Source organism: Oryzias latipes, chromosome 14 (assembly GCF_002234675.1).
Source record: "Oryzias latipes chromosome 14, ASM223467v1".
Taxonomy (NCBI): Eukaryota; Metazoa; Chordata; class Actinopteri; order Beloniformes; family Adrianichthyidae; genus Oryzias; species Oryzias latipes.
In genome coordinates, this window is record NC_019872.2 from 17764818 (window position 1) to 17789602 (window position 24785).

General features: G+C 39.7%; 1 protein-coding gene across 2 annotated transcripts in view; it reads left to right on the forward strand.

Moving 5' to 3' along the window:
* Window positions 1-24785, forward strand: part of LOC101156600 (roundabout homolog 1) — a 119409-nt gene that overhangs the window by 65531 nt on the left and 29093 nt on the right. For both annotated transcript variants that reach the window (XM_023962574.1, XM_023962573.1), the window contains exon 5: window positions 21455-21612. In XM_023962574.1, the coding sequence (XP_023818342.1) occupies window positions 21455-21612 (158 nt within the window). The remainder of the gene's footprint in view (window positions 1-21454; window positions 21613-24785) is intronic.

Consider the following 24785-nt stretch of genomic DNA (forward strand, 5'->3'; position numbering starts at 1 on the left):
GAAGGAGAGACATGGAAGTAGAGACAGACATGAAGCCACAGTGCAGTTGTGTGGTTTACTCTGGTATTCTGCTGACATGGGATCCATTAAGAGGGTTTGGGGGGTTGGTGGTTAGAGGTGGGGGTGGAGTGTGCAAAACAGGACTGGTGAAGAGGGAAAAAAAAGTCATACACCAGCCCCCCCAAAAGTAAATTGGCTTTAAAAGACTTTAAAGCAGATTTGTTTTCTTTTAAATAAGAGATAGAAAATGGGAGGAGCAATAAACTTGACAGATGCTTGGCGGAAACAAAGAAGACGAGAGAAAGCGTAGACTAAAGTTGGAAACAGATAAGCTTACAAATTGGCTATATACTGTATTTTCGGCACTATATGAGTGTGGGTCCTTGGGCAAAACCCTCCACGTGACTACCTAACTATGTAGCCTCCTTGTACAGGTCCCCAGCCCGGACAGGGTAGTGTCAGGAAGGCCATTGGGCGTAAAAATCTCTGCCAAACCACCTGTGCGAATCAGTGAAAGCTGATTCACTGTTGTGACCCTTGAAGGGGGTTTTGCGAAAGGTGAACCAACTGGATTATAAGACGCACAGTCAATGAATAGTTCATTTATGTCATAAAAAAGGCCAAGGTGCATCAAGGTGCATTTAGGGAGGTGCATTGTATGAGACAAATCACTCAGAGATACGTTTTTTAGTCAGTCTAACTTAATCAACTGAGTTCACAGTAACTCTAGAATTTGCTTGTAACACGTTAGCACTGTTGGCATATTAATAATACCTGTAACTCTTAACCTTGTTTCCAATACAAAAAAAAAAAAACAACACACTGATACCGGTTAAACAAATGTTACTGTTACTACGCTAACTCCCAATTTTGTTCTGAATGCATAAAAATCAGTATTACTACTAAAAAATGACTGTGCTAACTCCCAACCTTGTTTGTTAAACATTAAAAAACAGTCTGCTAACGTTAGCCATGTTAGCATAGTCCCAATAGCCCAAATCATAGAAAATAACAGATTGATACCACTAAAACAAACATTACTGTGACTACGCGAACTCCCTATTTTGTTAGTAATAATAAAAAAACAATACAGTCCAACATGTTAGCTACTTTTACTTTTACAGAGCACAATGAAGCTGTCAAAATCGCTTCGACATCCGTAAGCGCAACTGGAAATAACCTGTATTTAAGGCGGTAAATATGGTACAAGGAAATGATTCATGTTAATACCTGAAAAAATACAAATGTTTGAGTGTTTCAGCATGTCATTACTATTAAGTGTTAATGCTTCAGGGACAGGACCAATGTGCACCAACATTATGACACAAGAGACACCTAAAAGTGCTTCTAATAAGCTCCCATGAATAAAGGGAGTAAATAAATGTTAATGAGTACTGAGTCAGGGCAGGTGAATGTCGTTTGCATTTATAAACTAGGGTGTCTACAGTTGCTTTGGAAACTTCTATGTGCAACCTGTCACCGTCAGTTTTGCAGGAATGTGTGTCACACTCGTACAGACCTCAAACACCTGGAGGCTAGCAGCAGCCTCTGTCGTATTCACGCTGAATCAAACACTGACAGATGAATGTTTGCGAAAAGTGTGTGTGATTTGCATAAAAACACAGAAGATGACATGCAGGTGTATCTCTTCATGTAATTATGGATGCTTCTCAGGGATTTTCTCCTCTTCTCATGCGCACTTTTAAGGGGAACAAGTAAACGTTCACTTTTACAACTCTGTTTTTGATCAGACCATCAATGAGTTATCAATGAGAAGATGAGCAAAGTATGCAATATTCTTTTTTTCATTTCGAAAAACCTCTACTTTCCCACCTTCCCCCACATGTATAGACTCTGATCGCCAGAGAGACAAATTACCTACTGGGCTGCTCTTTTAGCTGTGCTTTCACTGCAATAATCAATTTGAAGACGAGAGACAGAGAAAGCTTGAAAAACGTGAAATTATTCATCGTGGTCTCTTCTCACTGGTGGAGCTGCAGAGGTGTGGGGGATGGTGGAGGCTACCTCGCCCCTTCATGAGAGATAATTAGGGAGAAAACCAAAAATAAAAGGAGGACTGCAGGGCAGGAGAGGGATGGAAGGGAAAAAAAAAAGGAGATCAGTATGGAGGGTAGCTGCAGAGTTAGTGAATCATAGCTACTTCGAGCGCAGTTGTTATGTTTGGAAATCACGAGATGGTGTTTAGGTTGTTGTCCCAGCAACAGACAGATACACAAAATAGGATGGAGGACAGACAGCTGGGGCTGGTGACAACTGAAGAGGAAGTGCAAAGGGGAGCAGGAGGAGGAGGAGGAGGAGGAGGAGGAGCTTTGAGGGGTGCGTAGAGTTAGCCGCAGTTAAGCGACTCAGGGGAAATGCATCAGGCGAGCGGAGGAAAAATAAGCCAAGCTTTGTCTTGTGACAAGTTTTTATTTCGAGACCTCTTGTTTCCGACCAATTAGGGGGGGCTGAAAGCTGCTTCACCCCAGTCCGCCAGATCCGCCTCTTTCCGTCTCATATCTGTTTTCACTCTTGTTTGGCAGCCCTTTGCAACATGTCATGTGCATTTTTGGATCTTTAAAAGAAACATTTCACTGTGAGCTCTTGCCCAACCCTCCATTTCCCCCCTCTATCTGATAAAATCCCCAAATTACACTTTAATGACTTTTGCACTCGTTTTTGATGTGTTAACATTTTGATAATTGTTTCATCTAATATCAGTTTTGTATGTGTGCTTTTCTCTTTGCTGCTGCAGGCGTCCAGTTTCCCTAGAGGGATCATTAAAGTTTTATCTTTCACCACTCATTCATTTTTTTTCCCTTCCATTCGTCCCTCCCCGAATCGTTACACCATTTTTTCTGTTTTTAACTTCCTTCTTTAAACCACTAATCTTTAGCAATTTTAATAAATCAAATATGTAGAGAAAAGCAAGGTTTCAAGGCTTTAGAAACATATTTGCAGATGTTTTTTAACCTTTCTTTTAAGTCCCACTCCGATCATCTTCTGATCTATTTTTATTATGGTTATGCTGTTTTAGCCAAATTCTATGTGTAAATTTCTAGGACATGGTTTCCGCAGGGCGACAGTAGTTTATTAGAAATTTGGCACAGAGTAACCCTGCTCCTTTTCCCATCATCTATCTGTGTACATGCTCTCCTTCTAGCTTACCGCCCCTCACAACCTCAACTTATCATTACCGGTGCAACAAAAATGGCAAGAAAATTCAGTGACGTGCGGTGAAGTTCATGGTTGGTGAGGCAATGATGAAGAAACACATGGATAACCTGTTTATAGAAGTGTTCCTTTTCTTTCTTCAGTTTTAAAAGTCCCTCTGCCTCAATGGAGATCACAGTGCCTTGTCACCACAAATTCACGAGTTTACGCAATCCACCAGTTAGAAAATGATGCTAAACAATATTAAAGAATAACTGAACGACTGCACTTGACTTGCTATCACTAACTCTATTATTCTTTAGCTGCATTGTCACATTCTTTGTGATCACGAGTGTCCTCTTCCTCGAGGCACACGTGAAGCCCGCCTCATCTAGTGTATTTCTCAAGTGCATTTCTAGTGGACTAAAAAGACTAAATTGGTCACAAACTGGCTGCAATGTAATCAGACAGTTGGCGGGAAATAGAAAAATGAAGTAATTAAAGACAAAGCGGCTTTTATGATCATAGAAAGACCAAAACAGTAAGGCGCGTGAGTCAGCTGCCGCTTTCTCGTGTATTTGAACAAGAACTTTGTAAATTTGCTTCTTTTTTACCAAGGAAACTTTGAAAACCCACATAAAACAAAGTAATCATAGAATAGACAATTCTAACAACTGTTATTAGTTTGTTTGTTTTTATTTAAAAAAAGTATAGTGCTTTTTTAAATTTATGCTCCTGACTCACAACAATTTTACAAAAGAAATGCTCAGAAATGCAGTTTTAAGCTTAATTTTCTTTATAAATGTCCTTCATCAGGAGAAAAATGCCACACAAATGTTAAAAAAACACAATTTGGTAAAGCTATTCTCTGTTTTTCAGACCCTGAGGGAGTAGACTCTAGTGTGCTGCACACCTTATCATCATCAGACACCTGATTCAATGCACCAAAAAAGCTTCAAAACTGCAAATCCCTCCTTAATATTTTTCCCATGTGCCGTCTCTTTTGACATGTCCAGCAGCTCGGTCTTAAAACGCCTTGGAGTCATGTGATTTTTTTTCCATCTTCCCCCCACATTCGTAGCACCTTTCACCACCACAAAAATTTTTAATTTCCTCCGTCTAATTGAAGGCATTGTTGTGTGGTGAATCTCACCTCAGTGTATCTGCAAATCAGCGTGGTATGTATGCGTCGGAGCATAATGCCCCCCCTCCCCGTTCTCAAATATTTGCTGGAAACAGACAATGATTCTGTTTGGTATTTTCGCCTTATTAATCTTCAGCACAGTTTGGGAGCGCTACACGTTTGCCCACAGCCTCCTTCTCTCCAGGGCCTTGAGTTGTCTCTCAGATTGATGAATAGGGAAAGACTGGAGCAGCTGAGGATGCCTCGGGTACATTAAGATGCAGAACTTCAGTGTAACTCGCAGTGTGTGTGTCTTTTGGCGTCTCCCTGTCTTCCAGGCACACTGTGACTGCTTTGCTTGTTGAATTCGGTGCTGCTGCTGGTGTACTTCTTTGTTTCTTTGTGTCTCACTTTTCTCTTTGTTACTGCACTCCCCATCACCAATTCTTCCTGATCCTCCTCCTCCTCCTCTTTTTTTGACCTGCTTGCACTCCTCTCCAGGAGCATCTCTCTTGTTGTTTTTTTTTTTTGCATTATTTATCTATTTACCCACTTTATTTTCTTCCACAAGGTAAAAATGACGAAGAATTCTTCACTTTTTATTTTATTTTTTTGCAGTGAATAATTACACCTAATCCAAAAGTTGAAACAATGAAAGGACGGTTATTTAGAAGTCAAACTAGCCCAAGGAGATTTTCCAAACACCACAGAGGTCATCCTCCACAAAGAAAGGTTTCACTCGGCCAATACTGGAATACATTTGTCTGAAGGTCTGTCTGCTCACCAATTCCTTTGTTTTGTCAAACAAAGCTGATCTTTCTCCTTCAGGGGAAAAGATTGGCAAATATGTAGCTGATATAAAAGCTACATATTTGTAGCTTTTATATTAGATAAATCTGTGTTATACGTGATTTTTCCGCCTAATGTGAAAGTAAAATGAGTTGCTTCCATACACCTCCATCCACACCTCTCCGCCAACAATATTTTATCCACTCATTAATGGCCCCAATTACTCTGTCAAACACTGCTAACGTTTTGGCACGCTTATTGAAATGGTAATGGGAGTATCTCAAAGTGAAAGTCTTTCATTCACTGGCTTCTAAATGGATTTATTCATGACGATTTACTCTTCTCATGCAGGATTACACTAATGAGAGGGTTAAAAGGTGATGGTGGTGTGGGGGTGTGTGTGTGTGGCTTTCTGCTTTCATGTTACGGACTCCTGCCCTGGAGTGTACTTTCTACTACCTCCAGTTCTCGTCATTATTTAGAGGAGAACCTGATTTGGTCGAATGTTCTACCTCAAATTCCCTCCCTGTTATCTGAAAAAACAATTTACAATTTTACGTTTTTAATTGAGATGCAAACAGCTTTTGCTTTTCTTTTGTCACTCAGGATGTCCACTAGAAATAATTGTTCCTCCACTGGAAAAGGTTATAGAAGTAATAAAGAAGTGCTTGTGTAAGCAGAAGGTCAGGTCCCAGAGGGGAGGTGTTGTTAGTATAGATCTCAGAGAATAGGTCATTTTACTTTAAGCTTATAACCCTGGCTCGCCTGAATGCTGGCTCTAACCATCTTAACCGCCTCTCTTTAACCCCCCCCTTTTTACAGCAAATTGGAATTATTTCCAAGCAATGTTTCAAAGTATCGTCCAAACATAATGAGCATAAGAGTTGATGGATTTATGATGCGTGGTTAAGATAAAAGCTCGCAATCTACAAAGTGAAGGTCATTTAGAAAATAACAGGTGGAATGAGCCACCACAACTCAAACACATCAATTCTTCATTCAGATCAAACAAGGCTTCTTCATCAAAAAGCTGCGCTTGTCTTAAAAGAAAACCACAGAAAATAAAACATTTATGTACTGTATATGTACTGTTTTAGTGGGTTCTTTCCTCTTTACCGTGTTTAAGAGAATGCTGCCTTGTTGTAATTATTGTCTTCCCCCGAGGGAGGTAATACTTTCCTTAATGGATTTATTCTTATTAAATGTACCAAGCTGCCATTTGAGTGTGATTTACTCTCTTGTTTATTTGTGCCTTAATTGAAAAATATATATATTCATAAGTTAATTAAAAATGTAACCATATTCTTTCATAAATTCATATACATGTTTTTTTATAGTGTAATAAATCTAACTTCGAATTGAAACGCCAGGGAAAGATTTGGTTCCAGTTACATGAATTTTAGCTTCTGTGCACTCATCACTACATTGTTTGCAGTCAGACTTTTTCTTTAACATTCTTATGTAATCCCATCTTTCAACTCTAGATGGCGGCTCATGCTGATTTGCTTTACCTGCTTGCAGTTTACTCATAAACAGTTATTGTACTTTTTTATTATTATTTACGGAGCCCGTGTCCGGACATTAAGATATAAAAATATATCTTGTTCCCACAGATTAATATCTTGTTCCCACAGGTTATTATGTCGTTCGCACGAAATACTATTCCGTTCCCACAAGATACTATTGCGTTCCCTCGAAATACTATTCCGTCCCCTCGAAATGATTAACTCGTGCGAACGCAATAATTATGTCGTTCGAAACGCAACAATTAATCCGTTCGAACGCAATAATTATTCACGTCATAAGTCATTCAGGCAGATATGCTCTCTGTACGTCGGCAAAACTAAGCCGCTTTCAGCAGCAACTTCCGTGTCTCTGTGACCCATATTCGTTCAAAAAAGGAACATGAAAAACAAAAATGATCACTTTATTACTGTCTCAATGAACACAAGAAAAATATCAAAACATTTATGATAACTAGGCTGCTTTGTCACACGATAGCTCCTGCTAGGCTACTACTAGCTCCGCCGCAGAGCTCTTTGATGTATGCCGGCATTTGGGCAACTGTCTGGTCTGTTGTCAGACAGCTGATATTGTAGTTTAGGGTCGAATAGGAATAATAATATTCAGGACTTGTCTTTTATTAACTTTAGCAGTCAGTTGCTTTACATTCGAAGGCTATAAGGATACATGCTAACTGACTACCCGATCATATCCTGTTATGAATTTACGTCATAGATTTACAGCAGATACCTTCACATTTCTGTCTGTGTGTGAAAGCGGCTTTTGCCGCTGAAAGCGGCTTTTGCCGGCGTACAGAGAGCATATCCGCGTGAATGACTTATGACTTGAATAATTATTGCGTTCGAACGGATTAATTATTGCGTTCGAACGACATAATTATTGCGTTCGCACGAGTTAATCATTTCGAGGGAACGGAATAGTATTTCGTGCGAACGACATAATATCCTGTGGGAGCAAGATATTAATCTGTGGGAACAAGACATATTTTTATATCTTAATGTCAGGACACAGGCTCAGTAATTATTGGAGAACAACAAGGTTTCTGACTTTTAAACTGTGAAAGGTCAAAGATTAAGTCTTAAAATGTCTTATTTAACTAATTTCATCATTAAACAGTCTTAAATTCCGGTGAATGGGTCTTACATTATAATTTTTTCAGAATGCCCTGTGTCATAAGGTCGTCAACTAGTCATACATTTTGTTAACCTCAGCTAGCTATTTATCTCAAGCTTGTCTGTGCAGGAAAAGAGAAAATTGCAAATAAAGAAATGGCTTGGCAATAGGGATGTAAGGACAGCGCAAGAAGTACAACATCTCACGGCGCTAGAGGGATATGGCTAACAACAACAATGGAGGTCATTCAGGAGCTCATTTTTTCCGTTTTGCTTTTGGTACTTTGGATTAAAAAAGTATTTATTTTTGTTTGAGATAAGATTGCGGGTGGCGAAGAGTAATACAGCCGATTTCCTGGAGCTTTCTTTTGTCGTAATGACCTTCAGCTAGTCAACAGGTTTCAACAGCAGCTCCACCCTTACTGGTCTTCTTCATTTTTCTATGGACCTACAACCAACGGGGACCCAATTTTGGTATGGTTTGGTCTGGCTCAATGGCTCCATTTTATAATCTTAATGCTCAAAGTACCAGACTGGTCTGGACCGGACCGTATTGCTCAGTGGAAACGAGGCTTTAAGGTCCAGTGAGATGGTGGACCCCAGGAACTTGGCACAATGGTGATTAAGGCAGTCGGAGCAGATGTGTAGACATCAGACACCAGCTGTTTATTTCATTTTAGTTGCTAATTAGATTTTAGATGTTCTGAAAAAAAGGCCTTAAAAATCCTTAAATTAAACTACTGTAAATCTGTAAAAATCCTGAAAGCTTTAAGATTTTGAAAATGTTACTTTCAGAATTAGCAATGGAGTTGCTATGCTGGATCATTGTAGTGTAACTGCTGTCCAGTGTTTTAGCAATGCTACCAAGGGAGCCAAACTCTGACACTATGGAAACATGAAAGATACAAGGAAGGCTTTCAATAACTTTTGGCACTGATTCAAGAATTTAGTTGACTAAATGTACCATCTTGTTGATTTATTTAACCATTTAACTTCCGAGTTTTAGCTTGTGTTAACATTCTTTTGACTACTGTAACTCTTCAACTGTTCACATAATCAACGTATCTCCAGCGGCTTCTGAAGTGCACAAAAGCACCCTTTCGCTGATATGCAACAATTTACAGTAGTGACCTGTTCAGGCAACCAATCAGTTGAATCTGTCGTGGAGTAAAGTGGCTTTACGCCATTACGGAACATTTTGCGTTCGTAATGTGTTGCATAACAGTGCAAACCCGATCTGAAAAGTCAGAAACGGCTGATTCAAGTTGATTGTGTGACCGGTCGAAGAGTTACGGTGTGTCAAAGAGTGTGTGTTATTTATTTATCTGAGCAACATCTTTTGTGTTAATAAGGAGGTTGTAATTGATGCGCAAAAACAAGCTGCACATCGGAAATATACCAAAATATTTTGTTTCTAATTGTAGAAAACTTGCATAGAGGCAGGGTATGTGAGTTAGTCATAAAAAAAAAAGATGAAACAAGGATATTGACTGATATGGCATCAAAGCCCACTAGGATCTGACCTCAACCTCACTTCATTATCCATGATGGCTGGGACTTGAGAGTTTCTCAGGTGTGTGACCTTTACTTGTCTGAAAAGAGCTCAGTGCACAGAGCTGCTGTTTGCTAAAGCTGTGGTATTTTGCTGAAATGACAGCCAACAATAATGAATATTCTTGATGACAGTTTTTCACTCCAAAGCACATGAAAAGCTTACAGTATATGTGTGAATAAAAGCCCTTAATAGCCCATAGATAAAAAGACAATGTGTGCAGTAAATATTTGACAGTTTTCTAGCACTTGTGTTTTAATTTATAGATCCACTCTGATGAAAGTTATGTTTTTGATGTTTTTAACATGTTCTTGAGGCCTTTTTTCTGATAAGTGAGGGCATACATAAAGAAGATTAAGATTAAAATTGTATTTCTGAAAATTTCTCTTTTCACATCTGGAGCAGACAAAAAATGCAGTTTGAAAAATAGTTTATTTGTGACATACATAAGCTCCCTGATCCATGTACGTCTTAGTTTACCTCACCCGAGCTGGCATCTGGCTCAAAACTGTACGGCTGGATAGCTCCAATATTGCTCGCCATTTTTGTTGCACCAGTTATGTTAGCATGGGGTTGTGAGACGCAGTAAGCTAGCGGGAGAAAGTGTAAATGGAGAGCTCTCAGCAAAAGCGAGGGGAAGAGGGGTGGGATTGCTCTGCACCAACAGTTCCACCCACAACTCAGAGGGGAATTTCTAATGTTGCTCTGTGGAAACTATGATCTAGAAATCAATTTTCTTATTTTAATTTTGGCTAAAAACAGAACAATTATAATCAAAAGACTTTTGAGAACACTTTGAAAAAAAAATCATAACATGATTGGCGTGGGACTTCAGTTTTATGATTTAAAGATTTGAAGATTTAAAATCTCAAATTATAATGATCATATAAAAGCTAGATGATTTCAGCATTTAAAAATATATTGAAACAAAATTAACTTTTGTGGTGCATAAAGGATCAAAGAACAGCAGTTTTCTTAGTAACCCACCACTTTCTTCACCAGAGCTGTTTAGCCTCTGTCTCACCCGGCTCTTCTGCCACCACATTAATTCCTCTAATCTGCTTCATGGCCTTTCGGTCTTTTCATATCCATTTGCTCTGCTTATTCCCAGTATTACTCAGGCTCTTACAGAAGGACAGGATGAGAAGGGGAGATTAAACTTGAGGTCCCTTCAGGTGGTTTTAGTGTTTGCGTCTGATGAGTCATATATACTAAACGTACATCAATAGGATTAGAGCATCAGAGCTGAAAAAACAAATTGATGAACCAGTTTATCCATGATGACAATCCCCTTCATGGTGCCTACCTGCATAAACTCAAAGCTAAGTTCATACCGCCCTCTGAAATGTGACCACTTTCAATGTAAAGTCTATGTAAATGTGTGTTTCAGCATCCCGCAGTTCTTGCGTTCACGTGTAGCTACGTAATTGTCCACAGTTGTTATCAGGCTTTACGTATAGAACGCGTGGCCATTGGATGTTGAAAGTGAAACCAGTCGAACTTTGACCCATCAGGGACTCAGATTTGGTAGTGACGTATGGATGGCCCGATTTATACTCACCGTGATCAGTCATCAGTCATATCCACAATCGTGCAGTCCAGTTCATACTAATGTTGGCTGGTTTTGCTTGAGACTGTCACCGATGACTGCAACAAACTTCTGAGTGCCGTTCATACCTTTCAAACGACATGACTATCTCCAGCATTTATTTTTTAACTCTTGAAAGTGTAGATGAAAGGCAGAGGGGGTGTGTCTGTTCAGAGGCAAAACATAGGCGAATCGTATTCTCTACTGCAAGATTTGAGATATAAGATATATCTTTCCAGTAACTTTATCAGAATTCTAGAAATGTGGAAAAAACACATTTTTGTAATTACACTATTTACATTAAATCATAATTATGCAAATAAACAGAAGTTGATAAAAACATGGCGAAGGCCGTAAAGAGTGCTTTGATTTACAGCAGATACATTCAAAGTTCTGCCATGGCACTAGCGCTTATCATCATCTATCAAAGGAGAAGTCACATGGGAACAGCTATGGATGAAGCCATTTTGAGAAATCGTGGTTGGTGATTTTACAGATCGAACACTTCCGCATGACACGATCAACTTTTGATGAGCTGTGTGATGGTGTGGGACCTCTTGTGGCGTCTGGTGTCCAGTTTCAAGGCAACCAGTTCATACCAAGAAGCGCACTGCTATCCGGTTGTTGGTCACGTGACCAACAAATTGACATATTTGCGAAATATGTCAATTTCGATACACCTTTAAAAACCACCTCCAAGTGCAAACGCTTTTTTTATTTTTTGGTAAATGCAAGTTATTTTGAAATTGTTGTGTCTCTATTAGGCACTTTTATTTTTGCAAATCCAAGTTGTGCATTTCATAGTCAATGGAAAGGTGGCTACTGTCTCTCTGTGTGTCTATGTGTGAAGTGAGGTATTTCGTAATTTCTTCAATTAATTCTTCATCACCTTCAGTGTTAAAAAGATATATTTTTCTGGACAGAGTTTGCTCTGTCATCGCATACTCTCATCGCTCCAATAAGATCCAGGTTAAATGACACAATTTGCACGCGATTGCACAATGGCCATAAAATTCCAGCCGCGGATGATGTCACCGGCAGGTGTTACATTTCCCACTGATCGGGGTGGTTCCGCTCTGATGGCCTTGCGATCGGTGTGACCCGAGCGATTCCAAGTCACTTTGAAGTAGAAACCAGGCCTGTAAAGGACTGTTTTTGACCCGTTCGGTGAGCAAATTTGAACTCTAAAATCAGGACATCTGGTCTTTGTGTATTTGTAGTACATCAGCTACTTTAGTAGCTTTTAATGTCTTACTTCACTTAAGAAGCAGTTAAAACGCCCAATAAATATCACAACTGGGAGGTTTATTTTTGTAAGTGAGCTACTGTGTTGCGCTAATTGGCTCGCCCAAACATAAGAGAGATTTATGGCTCTGCATGCAGAAATGTCTGCTTGCCCTGGGACTTCTTTGAGTAATGATTTATTTGAGAAAAACGAAATTTAAATAGAGGAGCTTAGGGAAGACAGGGAAAAGATTTTTTTTGCCTCTTTTACAACTAGTGTGCACCATCTTCTGAATTCTGTGTGTTTAACAGCTCTCATGTTGCAGAGTTTATGCATGTTTAAGTGTATGGGTGTACCGTAAACTATACGGACTGTATATGCACTACATTTTGTGGTTGAGGTTCATATCATGTTGGTTTTGGTACATTTGTGCAATGGACTGCGAGGTTGTTCTTACTTTTTACGTTTTTGTGTGCGTGTGTGTTTTTATACTTTCCCAAGTACTTTGCATGAGCTGCATGCAGTGGTTGTTCTGCAGAGCAGCTGTTTTGACTGCAACGTTGTTGCGGCTCCAAACTGCAGCTCCATCTGAGGAAGAGGAGGAAGATTTGATAAAGGAGGAGGGTGCATGGTGGATAAGAGGGAAGGGGACAAGGAGAGGTCAGAAATAGATTGTGAGAAAAGTCAAATCCTTCACATCTGCTTGGATAAAAAAAATTGTTTTTCAAAGGTTGTATTTGTTACTTTTTCCAAGTTTTTACATTTACGAACTGAATATTGTATTTCTGCACTATAAGGCGCACCGACAGTGAATGGTCTATCTTTTGAAATCATGTCATAAATAAAGGCCCTCGTCGGAAGCCTGGAACACACATTCACGCGCATTTACATAGACTTTTCATTTGAAGAGGCCCCTATAAAGTGTGTTGCAGAGGGTGGTGTGAACTTTGTTTAAGAGCTAAAAATGACAGGCTTCAATCAACGAGTTACCTGATTAGGTTTGAACTACAGCATAGACCTCTATACTGCCATAAGTCACTGATAGTATTGTTTTTGTCCTTTTTTATATATTGTTTTCTATCATTATATATTTGATTAATCATTTTTACTTTTTTACTATATATAGATAGAATTTATTTGTTTTGAGGGTTTATGAGTTTCATTCTTGTCTTAAATACGTGTTTTTTCTGCTGAAGAACTTGGAATTGTCCTTTGCGTATTTTTGACAATTTTCTTTAATCAAAGATCTGGTCTGTTCAGAGTCAATTCAATTCAACTTCATTTATCTAGCTCAATATTACAACATAGTTGTCTCAATGGGCTTCATACGTAATTGTATAGTATGATGAAGAACATGAAGTCATGGAATTCAACAGGTCTTGGCTAAAGTAAACTAAACAGACTAAGCTAAACTGGGCATCCCTGCCCTTAGACCCTCCTTAGCGGTAATGAAAAACTACCAGAACTCTTAGAGATCAGGCCAACTCAGCAGCCCTTCTGTTAAAGCTGTGCAACACAGCCACTATATACAATTTTGCGCATTTTCATATGAAATTTGTGTATTTCGTGATACACGCGTGATATTCATAATTCATACTGTAAGTGTTTCTTGCATTCAGACGACGGGTCTTTACGTGAATTCGGTTTTAAGCTGTTCAAAGTTTTTGAATGGTTGAGAATTAAGCAGTTTATGCATATTTAACATGGTTTAAACGCAATTATTACGTAAATCCTACACAATTGTCCAAGTTTTTAGCGAGATGTGCGGAAATTTGTGACTTTCCGCGATTGTCCCACATGTGTCCATATATGTCTAATTGACTTTTCCTGCATGTAGCACCGATGTATAACTTTTATATTGCATATATGGTACACATTTCACCTTCAAATTACGTATTTGACACATGAATCACTAAGGATTGCGTATAAACAGCGCAATAATTACGCACAGTTCATGTTCTACGTTGATTTCTTAGCATGTTTTATTTGTACTTCTTCTGTGGTTTTAACATGGTTCATACATGATATATCTGTGAAAATCTCACGTAAAGACCACAAATTTTCTCACTTTTTCCACGTGTATTCACGTGTGACCAATTTTCATCCGTGCAATATGCTCAGAATGTACAAAGAGGCTGTGTGATACAGCCTTTATAGGGTTAACCCATGCTGCTGCCAAATGCTAATTAAGCTCTAATCAAACTAAACTAGGAGTTAGCAAGATGTTGTCTGTTGACAACAGATTTGTCCATACCTCCATCCATCCCCTCCGTCTTATTGCTCTGTGGTGTCCGGAGTCATGGGGGCACTGGGATGGATCCCAGCTGTCATCCACTGACATGTAGGGTAAAGGTCAGTAGTTGATCATGGGACCAAAGAGACAAACAAAATCAACAGAGACAATTTTTTATGTTTTTAATCAGGAAATTATTTTTTTCTTTGTCCTAAAACAAGGACAAATACTGGAATAGATACATAAAATGTGTTTAATGTATGTGACTGATGTTGCATGTGTGTATGTATGACAAACTATGATTTTCCAAATTTTTTACACAGGCTTTATATGGAATATAGTGGTGGACAGTTAAACGTTTGCAAAAAAATGAATACAAGCTAAGTAATTACCTTTTGTATCTTTATATTTCTTTATTTTTTTATATCTGTGCTCTAATTCATCCTTCGTTTATTGATTTTTTTCTCTTAATTTATCGCTGCAGTCTGCTAAGTAGGGATGGGTATCGAGCCCCGGTATTGAACGAGCCCTGGGGCAACATTCTTCAAGACCCCAGTATCCGTAAGATCTGACCTCAACGGTTCTGCAAGCGGTACTGGAGAAGTCGCATTTTTTTTTGTGTCACACAAGATATAAACTAGAGCTGTGACGGTGTGGGATTTTTGATGAAGCAGCAGGAGTCGCGGTGTCTCGGTTAACCGCACCCGCAGACCCCCCACCAACACAAAAAAACCCCGGTGGCCGCGTCGCAAATGAATACAATTCATAATTACAACACAGAATTCTTTATTAACAAATAACAGTAACAACTAACTACTAACTATCTAACTAATGAAGTAACTGTATAGGTGTTGTAGAATGAGTATGTGTATGTGTGTCAGCATGCTGCGTGTGTAGGAGGAAGGAGCGCGTGCCGCGCAAGAGGAGTGAGAGCGCGCGCAAGTGTTGGGGGTGCGTTCATGTTTAGTGTTCCGGAGTGAAGGAGAACAGTAATAAAAGGTTTCCCCCAGAATAACAGTGACTGATTCTTTATAAAACCGCTCTAGAGTAGAGCTGTGACGGTGTGGGATTTTTGATCCCCGGTGTGATAAAGCAGCAATAGTCGCGGTGTCGGGACTCTTGCGACACTGGAAGTTTATTTTATTTGTTTTATATTTACATCATGACAGCAATATGTCAAAACATTGCTGTTTATTTTTCATTAAATAACTTTTTTTTCATGTAATCTACTTTTAAGGTGGAAAAATTTATAAAGTAAAATGTTTTGTTAAAAAAACAATATTGTTGCATAATGAGGAAATAAAACACTTCGTTTTCTTAATTTGTTATTTATTTATTTATTTATTTATTTATTTATTTATTTTTCGTCTCAAAAAGTATCAATAAGAGGCGGTGCCGGCGGTGCTCTCTCCGCACGGTGGGGGGGTTCATGTTACACCTGAGCCTGGGGTGTTCGTGTCCCTGGGGGGTGGGTCCTGGTCCTTGCCCCTGAGCGCTGGGCCCCGCCAAACTTCCAACATGGCCGAGCCTGGTCGGGCCATATTTATAACACCCCTTGTGGGCCACCCTTTTTTCCCCGGGGTTCCCCCCTCCTGGGCGGGGGCCACGGGCCCCTGCCTTGCTCCTCCCTGGACCAACCGTGGGCCGGGTGGGTGGCTGCCTGGAGTGCGGAGCGGGTCTCCCTTGGGGGGTCCTGGCTCGTACCTGGGGTTGGGGCGGGGGGATGCCCGGAACTCCTGGGTGGTGGTAGGGTGCTCGTCTGGGGCTGTGGGCGTCCTTCTCCGGTGGGGCCCTGCGTTGGCCTCTTCCGGCGCGGCGGGGGGGCTGCTTTCCTGGCTGGGCTGGGGCGGCGCTCTCTTTCCCTCTGCGCCTCCCTGCTCTCTGGCTCTGGGGGCCTCGCGGCGGTCCTGCTGGCCCTGGCCTGGGTGGCGGTCTTGGTCGCCCGGGGGGCGGTCGCTCCCAGCCTGTTCCCGTGTGGCGTTGGGGGAATTCCGGCTGCCGCTGCTGCTGTGGCGGGGGTCTGGGTGTGGGGGTGGCTGGGCGCTCCTCCTCCTTCTTTTCACATTCCACCATCCATTTTAGAAGAACATAAACACTCACCTGAGCACAGGTGTTAGCTCACTTTGCACTTAGAGTTTGCATGATTGAATGAATGAAAGATTTCATACTAGTTGGTTTAAAGGCATAGGTATGCGTTCGTGAACACTATCTGTTTTGTGTACATGTTGACATGTGAACATTTTTAGCATTAAGATGCCGGATCAATCGATTCAATTTGTTTACACAGAACACTAATTCGTGTACACAAAATGCTTATTTTTTGGCAAAAAATGCTTATGTTTTGACAAAAAATAACTAAATTGTGTACACAAAATGCTAATTTGAGCCCACAAAATATTAAAATATGCCAAAAAAATGTTAAATTGTGGCAACGGCATGCTAATTTGTGTACACAAAATACTAATTTGTAACTGCAAAATATTAAATTGTTCCCACAAAAAAAATAAAACATTGCCGCAAATTATTAGTTTGAGGGAACTATTTATTATTACTCTTTTTGGATGTCATGTTTAGGGCTCCATATGAAGCTGTGGGATGGAGCCAAATCCTGCAACTGAGCTGGTCTGTTGTTTGTTTGTTTCCTCTCATGTCTCTATTCTTTTGACTCATGTCATTTGTCATTGGGTTTAGGAAAGGAGCTGAGGAAAAGGGGATAAAAGGGATTTCTGTGAGAATTCTCATCAGCCACCTCCTGTTTGTGTCTGTGATGTATTTTCTTTTGTCAGTCCGTTTACTTTGGGTACCTCTTAAGTTTCTATGATTTATTTTCCTTGATTACCCTACATGTTTATTTACTTTTTAAATTTCTTTTTATGGATGGAGTTCTTGTTTTGGCAAGTTTCTGCAAAGTCTTGTTGTCTTTAACTTCCTTTCTCTCATTTCACATGAGTTTTTTTCTTTGCTTTTAAATCAATCACACATTTTTTATCCCATATGACTGAGTTGCCAAGAGATAATTCACTGCTTCCTGTTCTTTAAGTGAAAATAAGATCATAAGATGAGAAAAGTACAGGCAGAAAAGTGCATAAATTGGATTTGCCATGATTAATTGGCCTATTGGAAAAACGACAATTTTGAAAAAACAAGTTTTTGCACTTGGAGGAGGTAGCTTTTGAGACATATCAAAACTGACATATTCGGCAAAACTGCAATGGTATTTATTTTTTTTTTCAAATTAAATGAGTTACGTGATCAACAGTTATGATTTAATGGAAACAGTGTTATTGCGAAACTGTTTTCTTCAACGTTTCTAGAATTCCATGAAGTTTTGCACATGTGTAATGGAAACACATCTATTTCATCAATGATGTAGTGTGATCATTAAACCCATTTGCTCGTCCTCCAACTATCTGCAGATTATGAGGGTTTTTTTTTCTAGTCTGCTTTGCCTCATTCGGAACATGCAAAAGGAATTATTGGAAGACGACTACAGAGGGTCTTACAAGCTCAAGCTCCAGAGAAACAATAACTCATCAGACACTGTTAGGTCAAGACAATTGAAGCTAAGCTTCAAAGCTTTATAGCGGCTGTAAGATTCCTATTTGGAAGAAGAAAAAAGAAAGAGGTGCTAAGCTGCAGGTAAACAGGGAACCTGGGCTGACTTAAAAACCTGTAAAGGCAGCTTTGACTGAACAAAGAGCCCGGGCTGTAAACCACTTCAAAAACGCAGCTCACCTGTGCACACATGGGGAATAAAAACAAGTTGTGTACGGAGACAGAATTAGTGAGTTTTTAGGATGAACATAATTCCCTTTTTCATTAAACATTTACTCAGAAAAAACATTTTACTTAAAGATGAAAACTGCTAAAAAAGTGAAAAAAATTGACTTGATTTGACATCAGCTAATTTTGTTTGTAAAAATGTTTTATTAACCCATGTTCAAAAATGACAATGACAATCATGACCTTGAGAAACAAGTTCACTTTGTAGTGAAAGCATCTAAAGAAAGTCTTTGCATTTGACCCTCAGTTCCAGACTAGAGTATATAATGTCTTTAAAGTTCTTTTTTTGCTAGTATTATTACTCTGTTATGTGCTTGGGAACTCAATTTTGTTTCGTGGAAATTAAAAAAAAATTCTTTACCCATGTCAGGTCATGGGGCTTCGTAGATTTTTTCTATTATCAAGGTTATTTTTTGTTATGTAATGAAAAAATAGCCGAACCAACCAAAATAATGCATACTGCCACCTACATCATGGGATGTGAAAAACCATGTCATTTATTCATCACATGTCTCGCAGTGTGAGCATAGGCCACCAGGCGATTTGGAATTGTTTTCTTGCGTGGTTGAAGCTTAAACACCAGAGGTCATCTGGTCAAAGGGTTGACAAAATGTTAGTTTTTCAAATTGCCACATAAAAAATACCACATTGAAAAATCATGAAAATTTTTCTTCCATGGCAAAATCTCTTATTGCTTAAATATAAAAAAACCTCGGCGGGTGGTTTTCTCCTGCTCGGGTCCTCTACCAGAGGCCTGGGAGCTTGAGGGTCCTGCGCAGTATCTTAGCTGTTCCTAGCACGGCGCTTTTCTGGACTGACAGGTCTGAGGTCTTTCCAGGTATCTGTTGTAGCCACTCCTCCAGTTTGGGGGTTACTGCCCCGAGTGCTCCAATTACCACAGGCACCACTGTCACCTTCACTTTCCATGCTTTCTCCAGTTCTTCTCTGAGTCCCTGGTATTTCTCCAGTTTCTCATGTTCCTTCTTCCTGATGTTCCCATCCCTTGGCACTGCCACATCCACATATATATATATATATATATATATATATATATATATATATATATATATATATATATATATATATATATATATATATATATATATATATATATATTTATATATATAATTGCTGTGGAAAAATTTGGACCCGCAATGCTAGTAAAGCAGATGTTTAATCTGTCTGCTTTTGGAATTATTAGATTTTATCAGTCAATCAATCAGTGCACCACACACATGCGCTGCATCCAGAACTGCGATGGTCTCAGTTTCTTCCTGTGTAGGTTGAACCTCAGCCATGTTTTGTGTCTCATGAGGGAAAACCTTTATCATGTGACACAGCTTTGTTGGCAGTGCTGTGGCGGGGGGCGTGGGGGGGTTCAGACAGCTGTTTCCCATCAGCCTTCAGTCAACTGCAGTCAGCCATTTGCAACTGTTCTCAGCGGATCAGAGCAGGAGAGTGCAGCTTACAGACATGCATGAGCCACAACAGTTCCAATTAGAAGGTCATACTAATTTGTTCTCCCGTTTCCACCGCTCTCATCGTTTCTGGCTCGCCTGCGCAGCGTTGCGTATGAATCTGTAGCCGGAGGTGAATGGGTTGCCACCATCTGGGAGTCATTATGCTCCCCCCCCCCCCCCCCCCCCCCCCTCATTGTTTCCGGTCTTTTCACTCCAACCTGGCTCTGCTGAGTTTTGCTGTTCTGCTATCTTGGCACAGATCCCTTGGCTTGTTCAGGTTCTAAGTGTTCACCCCCTCTTTCGTCTTATTGTAATTTATAACTGGTAATGCTTAGCAGCAGTCACTCATGCACACAATACTGCAGCAGCAGATGACATCCAAATCACTGCAGACAGAAAGTTTAGAGTTTTACAAAAACTTTGTTTTTCTTCATTATTCCTCCTGTTTGTTTGCTGCTTAATGATTCACAGGAAGCGCCAGTGGAGATGTGACAAAGAAAATTTGGAAACCAAAACAAATGCATTTTTGCTGAGAAAACTGCTTTTTTTCAGTTTACTGCTTGGGTAAAAAAAATTGGAGAATATAAAAAAGAACGATAAACATAAGTTCAAAGAGGAAAGCTGGAGGGTCTAAGGGCAGGGATGCCCATTTTAGTTTAGTCTGTATAGTTAGTTCAGTTTAGAATTTTCCTTATTATTTCTATATACTCATCATCCTTGTGATTTTATGTTCACTTTACTATTACCGGTACGAAGCCCATTGAGACGACTGTTGTTGTGATTTTGGGCTATATAAATTAAATTGAAATTGAAAATGAAGAATTGAAGAATTTTCAGCTTCTTCCTACAAAGAAGATTCTCTAAATTCCACCTGTTTTCCTTTATAATCTTGGTTTTTTTTAGCCCTGTTTTAAATATATACTTGGTAGAGGATCACATGTACTTCTTAAAGGCCATGTCAAACAGCCACTTTGTTCATTCATTCATTCGTCTTCTAAACTGTTTTCGGGGTCACGTGGCTGCCGGAGCCTATCCCTGCAACGTATGAGCGAAGGCTGGGGTCATCCTGGACAGGTCGCCAGTCTGTCGCAGAGCCAATTAACCTATGAGGCATGTTTTTGGACTGTGGGAGGAAACAGGAGTCCCCGGAGAAAACCCACGCATACCAGCCACCACTGTCATTTAGAAGATTTTCCATGTATGACATTTCATGTCATGTGGCAATACATGCATGATATATGTTATTTATGAATGTCTCTTGCATTCCTAATTAGTGGATGTGTGGATATCTGTCGAGGGTTTTGGTCAGATTTTTGTATTGCATGTACGACGCTCATTTCGTGTTCAAATTGACTCATTGACACACAAATCACTAATCAATTGGACATAAACAGCACAATAACTACACACAGTTTATGTTCTACGTTGGTTTACGTGTTCTTTGCGTAGTTTATTTGTCCTTTTCCGTGGTTTTAACATGGTTCATTCCTGATACATCTGAGAAAATTTCACATAAAGACCAAAACCTTTCTCATTTTTCCACATATATTCATGTTTGTCCAGTTTTCATCCATGCAACATGTGCAAAATGTACATAATGGATTTGTGGCATAGCCCTTAAATTTCCACTTTGATAATCTTATATTGATAATCTTTTCATTGGTGTGAAGCAACCCCGCCCCCTTTCCCCTCTCCTTTAACAGCATTATTTCATCTGCTCCTGATTCACAACAATTTGAATGAAGAAATAATCAGAAATGGCATTTTAAGCTTAACTTTCTTCATATATGTCCTCCATCATCAGAAATAATGCTACAAGAACATGTTAAAAACAGCAAAAGTAAATTCTTATGAAACTGGATCTTTGAAACTGCTGAATGACAACATTTCTGCTTGTTTCTGTATTTTCCAGTTTTACGAGATGACTTCAGGCAGAACCCCGTTGACGTTATGGTTGCAGTAGGTGAGCCTGCTGTACTGGAGTGCCAGCCCCCCCGCGGGCACCCTGAACCCACAATCTCATGGAGGAAAGATGGTGCCAACTTAGATGACAGAGATGAACGCATCACGGTAACAAATAATAATTTGACCAAAAATAAAAACCACCTTGAAATCTCTGTATCAGGTAACTGTGTATGACTGCTATATTTGCTATATCTAACAACACTAAAGTTTGATAAACACTCCGAAATGGACAAAACTATACATAATACTCCCATAATGCAACTCAACCACTACTTACCTTGCAGTGAGCAGGGTAATTACAATATTAAAGTTAAATGTTTTCATTCACCGGTGTGGATATCCTTCATTCCTCATCTCGCTCAACTGGTACGAATTTTAATGGAAATTGTAGAAATTCCATTTGAATTTCTAATGATGAATGAGGAAAAGCACAATTTTTATGAGGTTGATATTTATTACCCTAAAAATTAAGAAAAAAATAAAGATAGCCCTAAATGACAAAAGTTGACGATGTCAGTAGCCGGTATTTCCACTATTTGACACAGTGACAGCTTGACAGGAACGTCTCATGCTCGTTACTATCCTCATGAAGACCCAAGCCTTTGCTTCTGCTGGTTCCAGACGTGCTCAACAGGGTTCAGGTCAGGGAACATTGCCTCATACCAAATGAAGCACTCGCATTTCCTGAAGTCCAGCTGTGACGATTCTGGCACCATTTGGTGGAGCATTACCATCCATGAACAGAAAGTTTGGGGTGTGTTGGTAGAATTGGAGGATGATGATGGGTTCTATGATGTCTATGGGGTAAGAAAATGCAGTGACTGGGTCATCGGTAATGCCTATCCAGACTGTTACATCTCCTCCACCAAAGCGAACCCTGGAAATCATGTTGACTAGGGCGTATTGCTCACCCCGCCTTTTCCAGCTATGCTGACAACCATCATGTCTATGCAAGGTGAGCCAACTCTTATCAGTAAACAGGACAGTAGACCATTGCTGCATTGTCTTGTGTCCACTTCAAACGTTCACAGCGGTGTCTTGGTGTCAGTGGAGTCACCTGCAATGGTGCTCTGACATTCTAGTCGGAGCCGTGGAGTCGGTTGCCGATAGTTTGTCTGGAAATCCTTGAACCCTTGTGTGATGTTTAGGTACTGGTCATGGTTGCAGTCTGTCACTGACTGCTGGTTCTGTCACAAACTCTGCCAGTAGTTCTCTATTTTGATGCAAGGCTGCTGATAACACATGCATCACCTGACTGCCTATCACAAACCCGAAGACGTGCCATAGCCAGGTGGTGCTGCTCATCCTTTAAGCGACACCAGGTGTTCATGGCTGTTTGAATGATGAAATTAAATAGACTCACTGGCAAAATCAGTAAGATAAGATTGTCAGCAAATGCACTAAGTGGATGTTATATGCTATTAGAAAAGTTGATTATGTATTTGTTTTTCTGTATACTCTTTTCAAATACACGTTTATAAAATAGTAATATATAATTGTATTTTCATTGACTAGCAGAGAAGGCCTTGCAAATGCTGTCAGACTACTACCTAATTATTCATCTGAATGAAAATTAAGGAATGAAGACATTTCTCATTATTACCTCCAGGATGACCTTCACATAAAAAAACTGCTACAGTGTGCCTGCTTGTCATTTGTTTCTATGAATTCTGGGGACAAGCAGGAAAAAAAATCAAAGCGTGTGTCAGCGTGGAGTGACAGGTGGGCTTTCTCTGGGGATTGTGACGGACTGAGCAGCTTTCTCTGATTTAAGAGGAGGAACAGATCAGAGCTAAGAGGCGGGTGGGTGTGTGTGTGGGGGGGTGGGGGGGGGGGGTGGACTCATCTCTTGGAAACAGAAAGGCTGCTTTTTTGCTTTGTACTTTTTGTGTGACAGTGTGCATCCTCCAAAATCCCCTTTTCACTTTCATTTTGTGGACACAGGCTTTATCAGGTTCCTCAAGCGCATTGCTGACTGGAATAAAATGAGTGCAAGTCCAGTCGTTCATTCTTCCTAAGAGTTTTTGATCATGTTCTTTCCATGTGGCTATCAGTAATTATTTTTTCAAGCCACCAAAACATGACCTGCGATGCAACGTTTTCCATAGGTTAACCAATAAAAGTTTTTTTTTCTTTTTTTAACCCTGAAAGTATTTTTGAAAAATTTGATCCAAGAGTTCTAATTAAGTTCAAATAAACTTTACACTAGTTCATTTTATCATCATTATCATTTTTATTTTATTTTCCGCTTTATAGGTCACTCTGGAGTATAGGTCACAGCAGCTAAAAAATGTATAGTAAAGAAAAAAAAAACATTTATAAGTCGCACTTTTGGGAGAAATGTTTTGAATAACTCTGTCACACCCGGCGTAACATTGAGCAGTGCATCTTCTTCTGCATTCCTGTCAGTAGCACCTACAGTGCCCTCTAGTGGATGTTAGGAAAGTAGTGACCGTATGAGCCTATTTATTTCAATTTTTATCACATATACAGTAAGTAGCAACTGTGTTTAAAGCTACATGCACAATGAGCATTTGTGAAGCATTCAAGAACGCGCTGAATGCGGGTTTTTGTACACGCTTGTAGCATGATGTTTACACTGGGCTGTTGCTACCCGATACTAAAGCATTCACCTAAAATTGGAAGAGTTTTGGCGCGAAATGTCGAATTGGTTAAAAACTCGTAAATATTCTTTCACATCTCTATTCCAATGTATGAAAGACTTACAAAACGCAATCATTAATTCCTATAACATGATCAATTTTCAAAAGGTTGGCACATTCTGAGTCTGTGATTGGTGAAAGTTCCACTGGTTTAACCTTTGACGCACATTTTGTACATAGAGCCAGAAAACAGACTTAAACACTTATGTAGTGATGCCTGACCAAAGGAGTTTTGAACACGGAAGCCCAAACCGCACATATACGTGCATTTACATAGACTTTTTTATTGAAAGCAGTCATTCAAACATTCATTTTTGAGCCTGATGTGGATGTAGCATAAGTAAAACTACGAAACAGTTATGCTATTACTGATACTATGAAAAATATATTTTTAGGTATTTAATAAAAATTTGAGCTTTTTGTGGTGTAAAGGTGTTTGGACAAACACTACCAAAGAAGTGAAACGCTGCAGGTTTAATCCTTGCAGCAGCAGTTTATTTCTATTTTCCATCAGAGTGTCATCACAGCCCTGATCTGTCCGGCACAACTTTGGATCAACTGGCCTTCTTCCCTTTAGGAAACCTTGGCCTTTGACTTCCTCTGAGAAATAGCAGT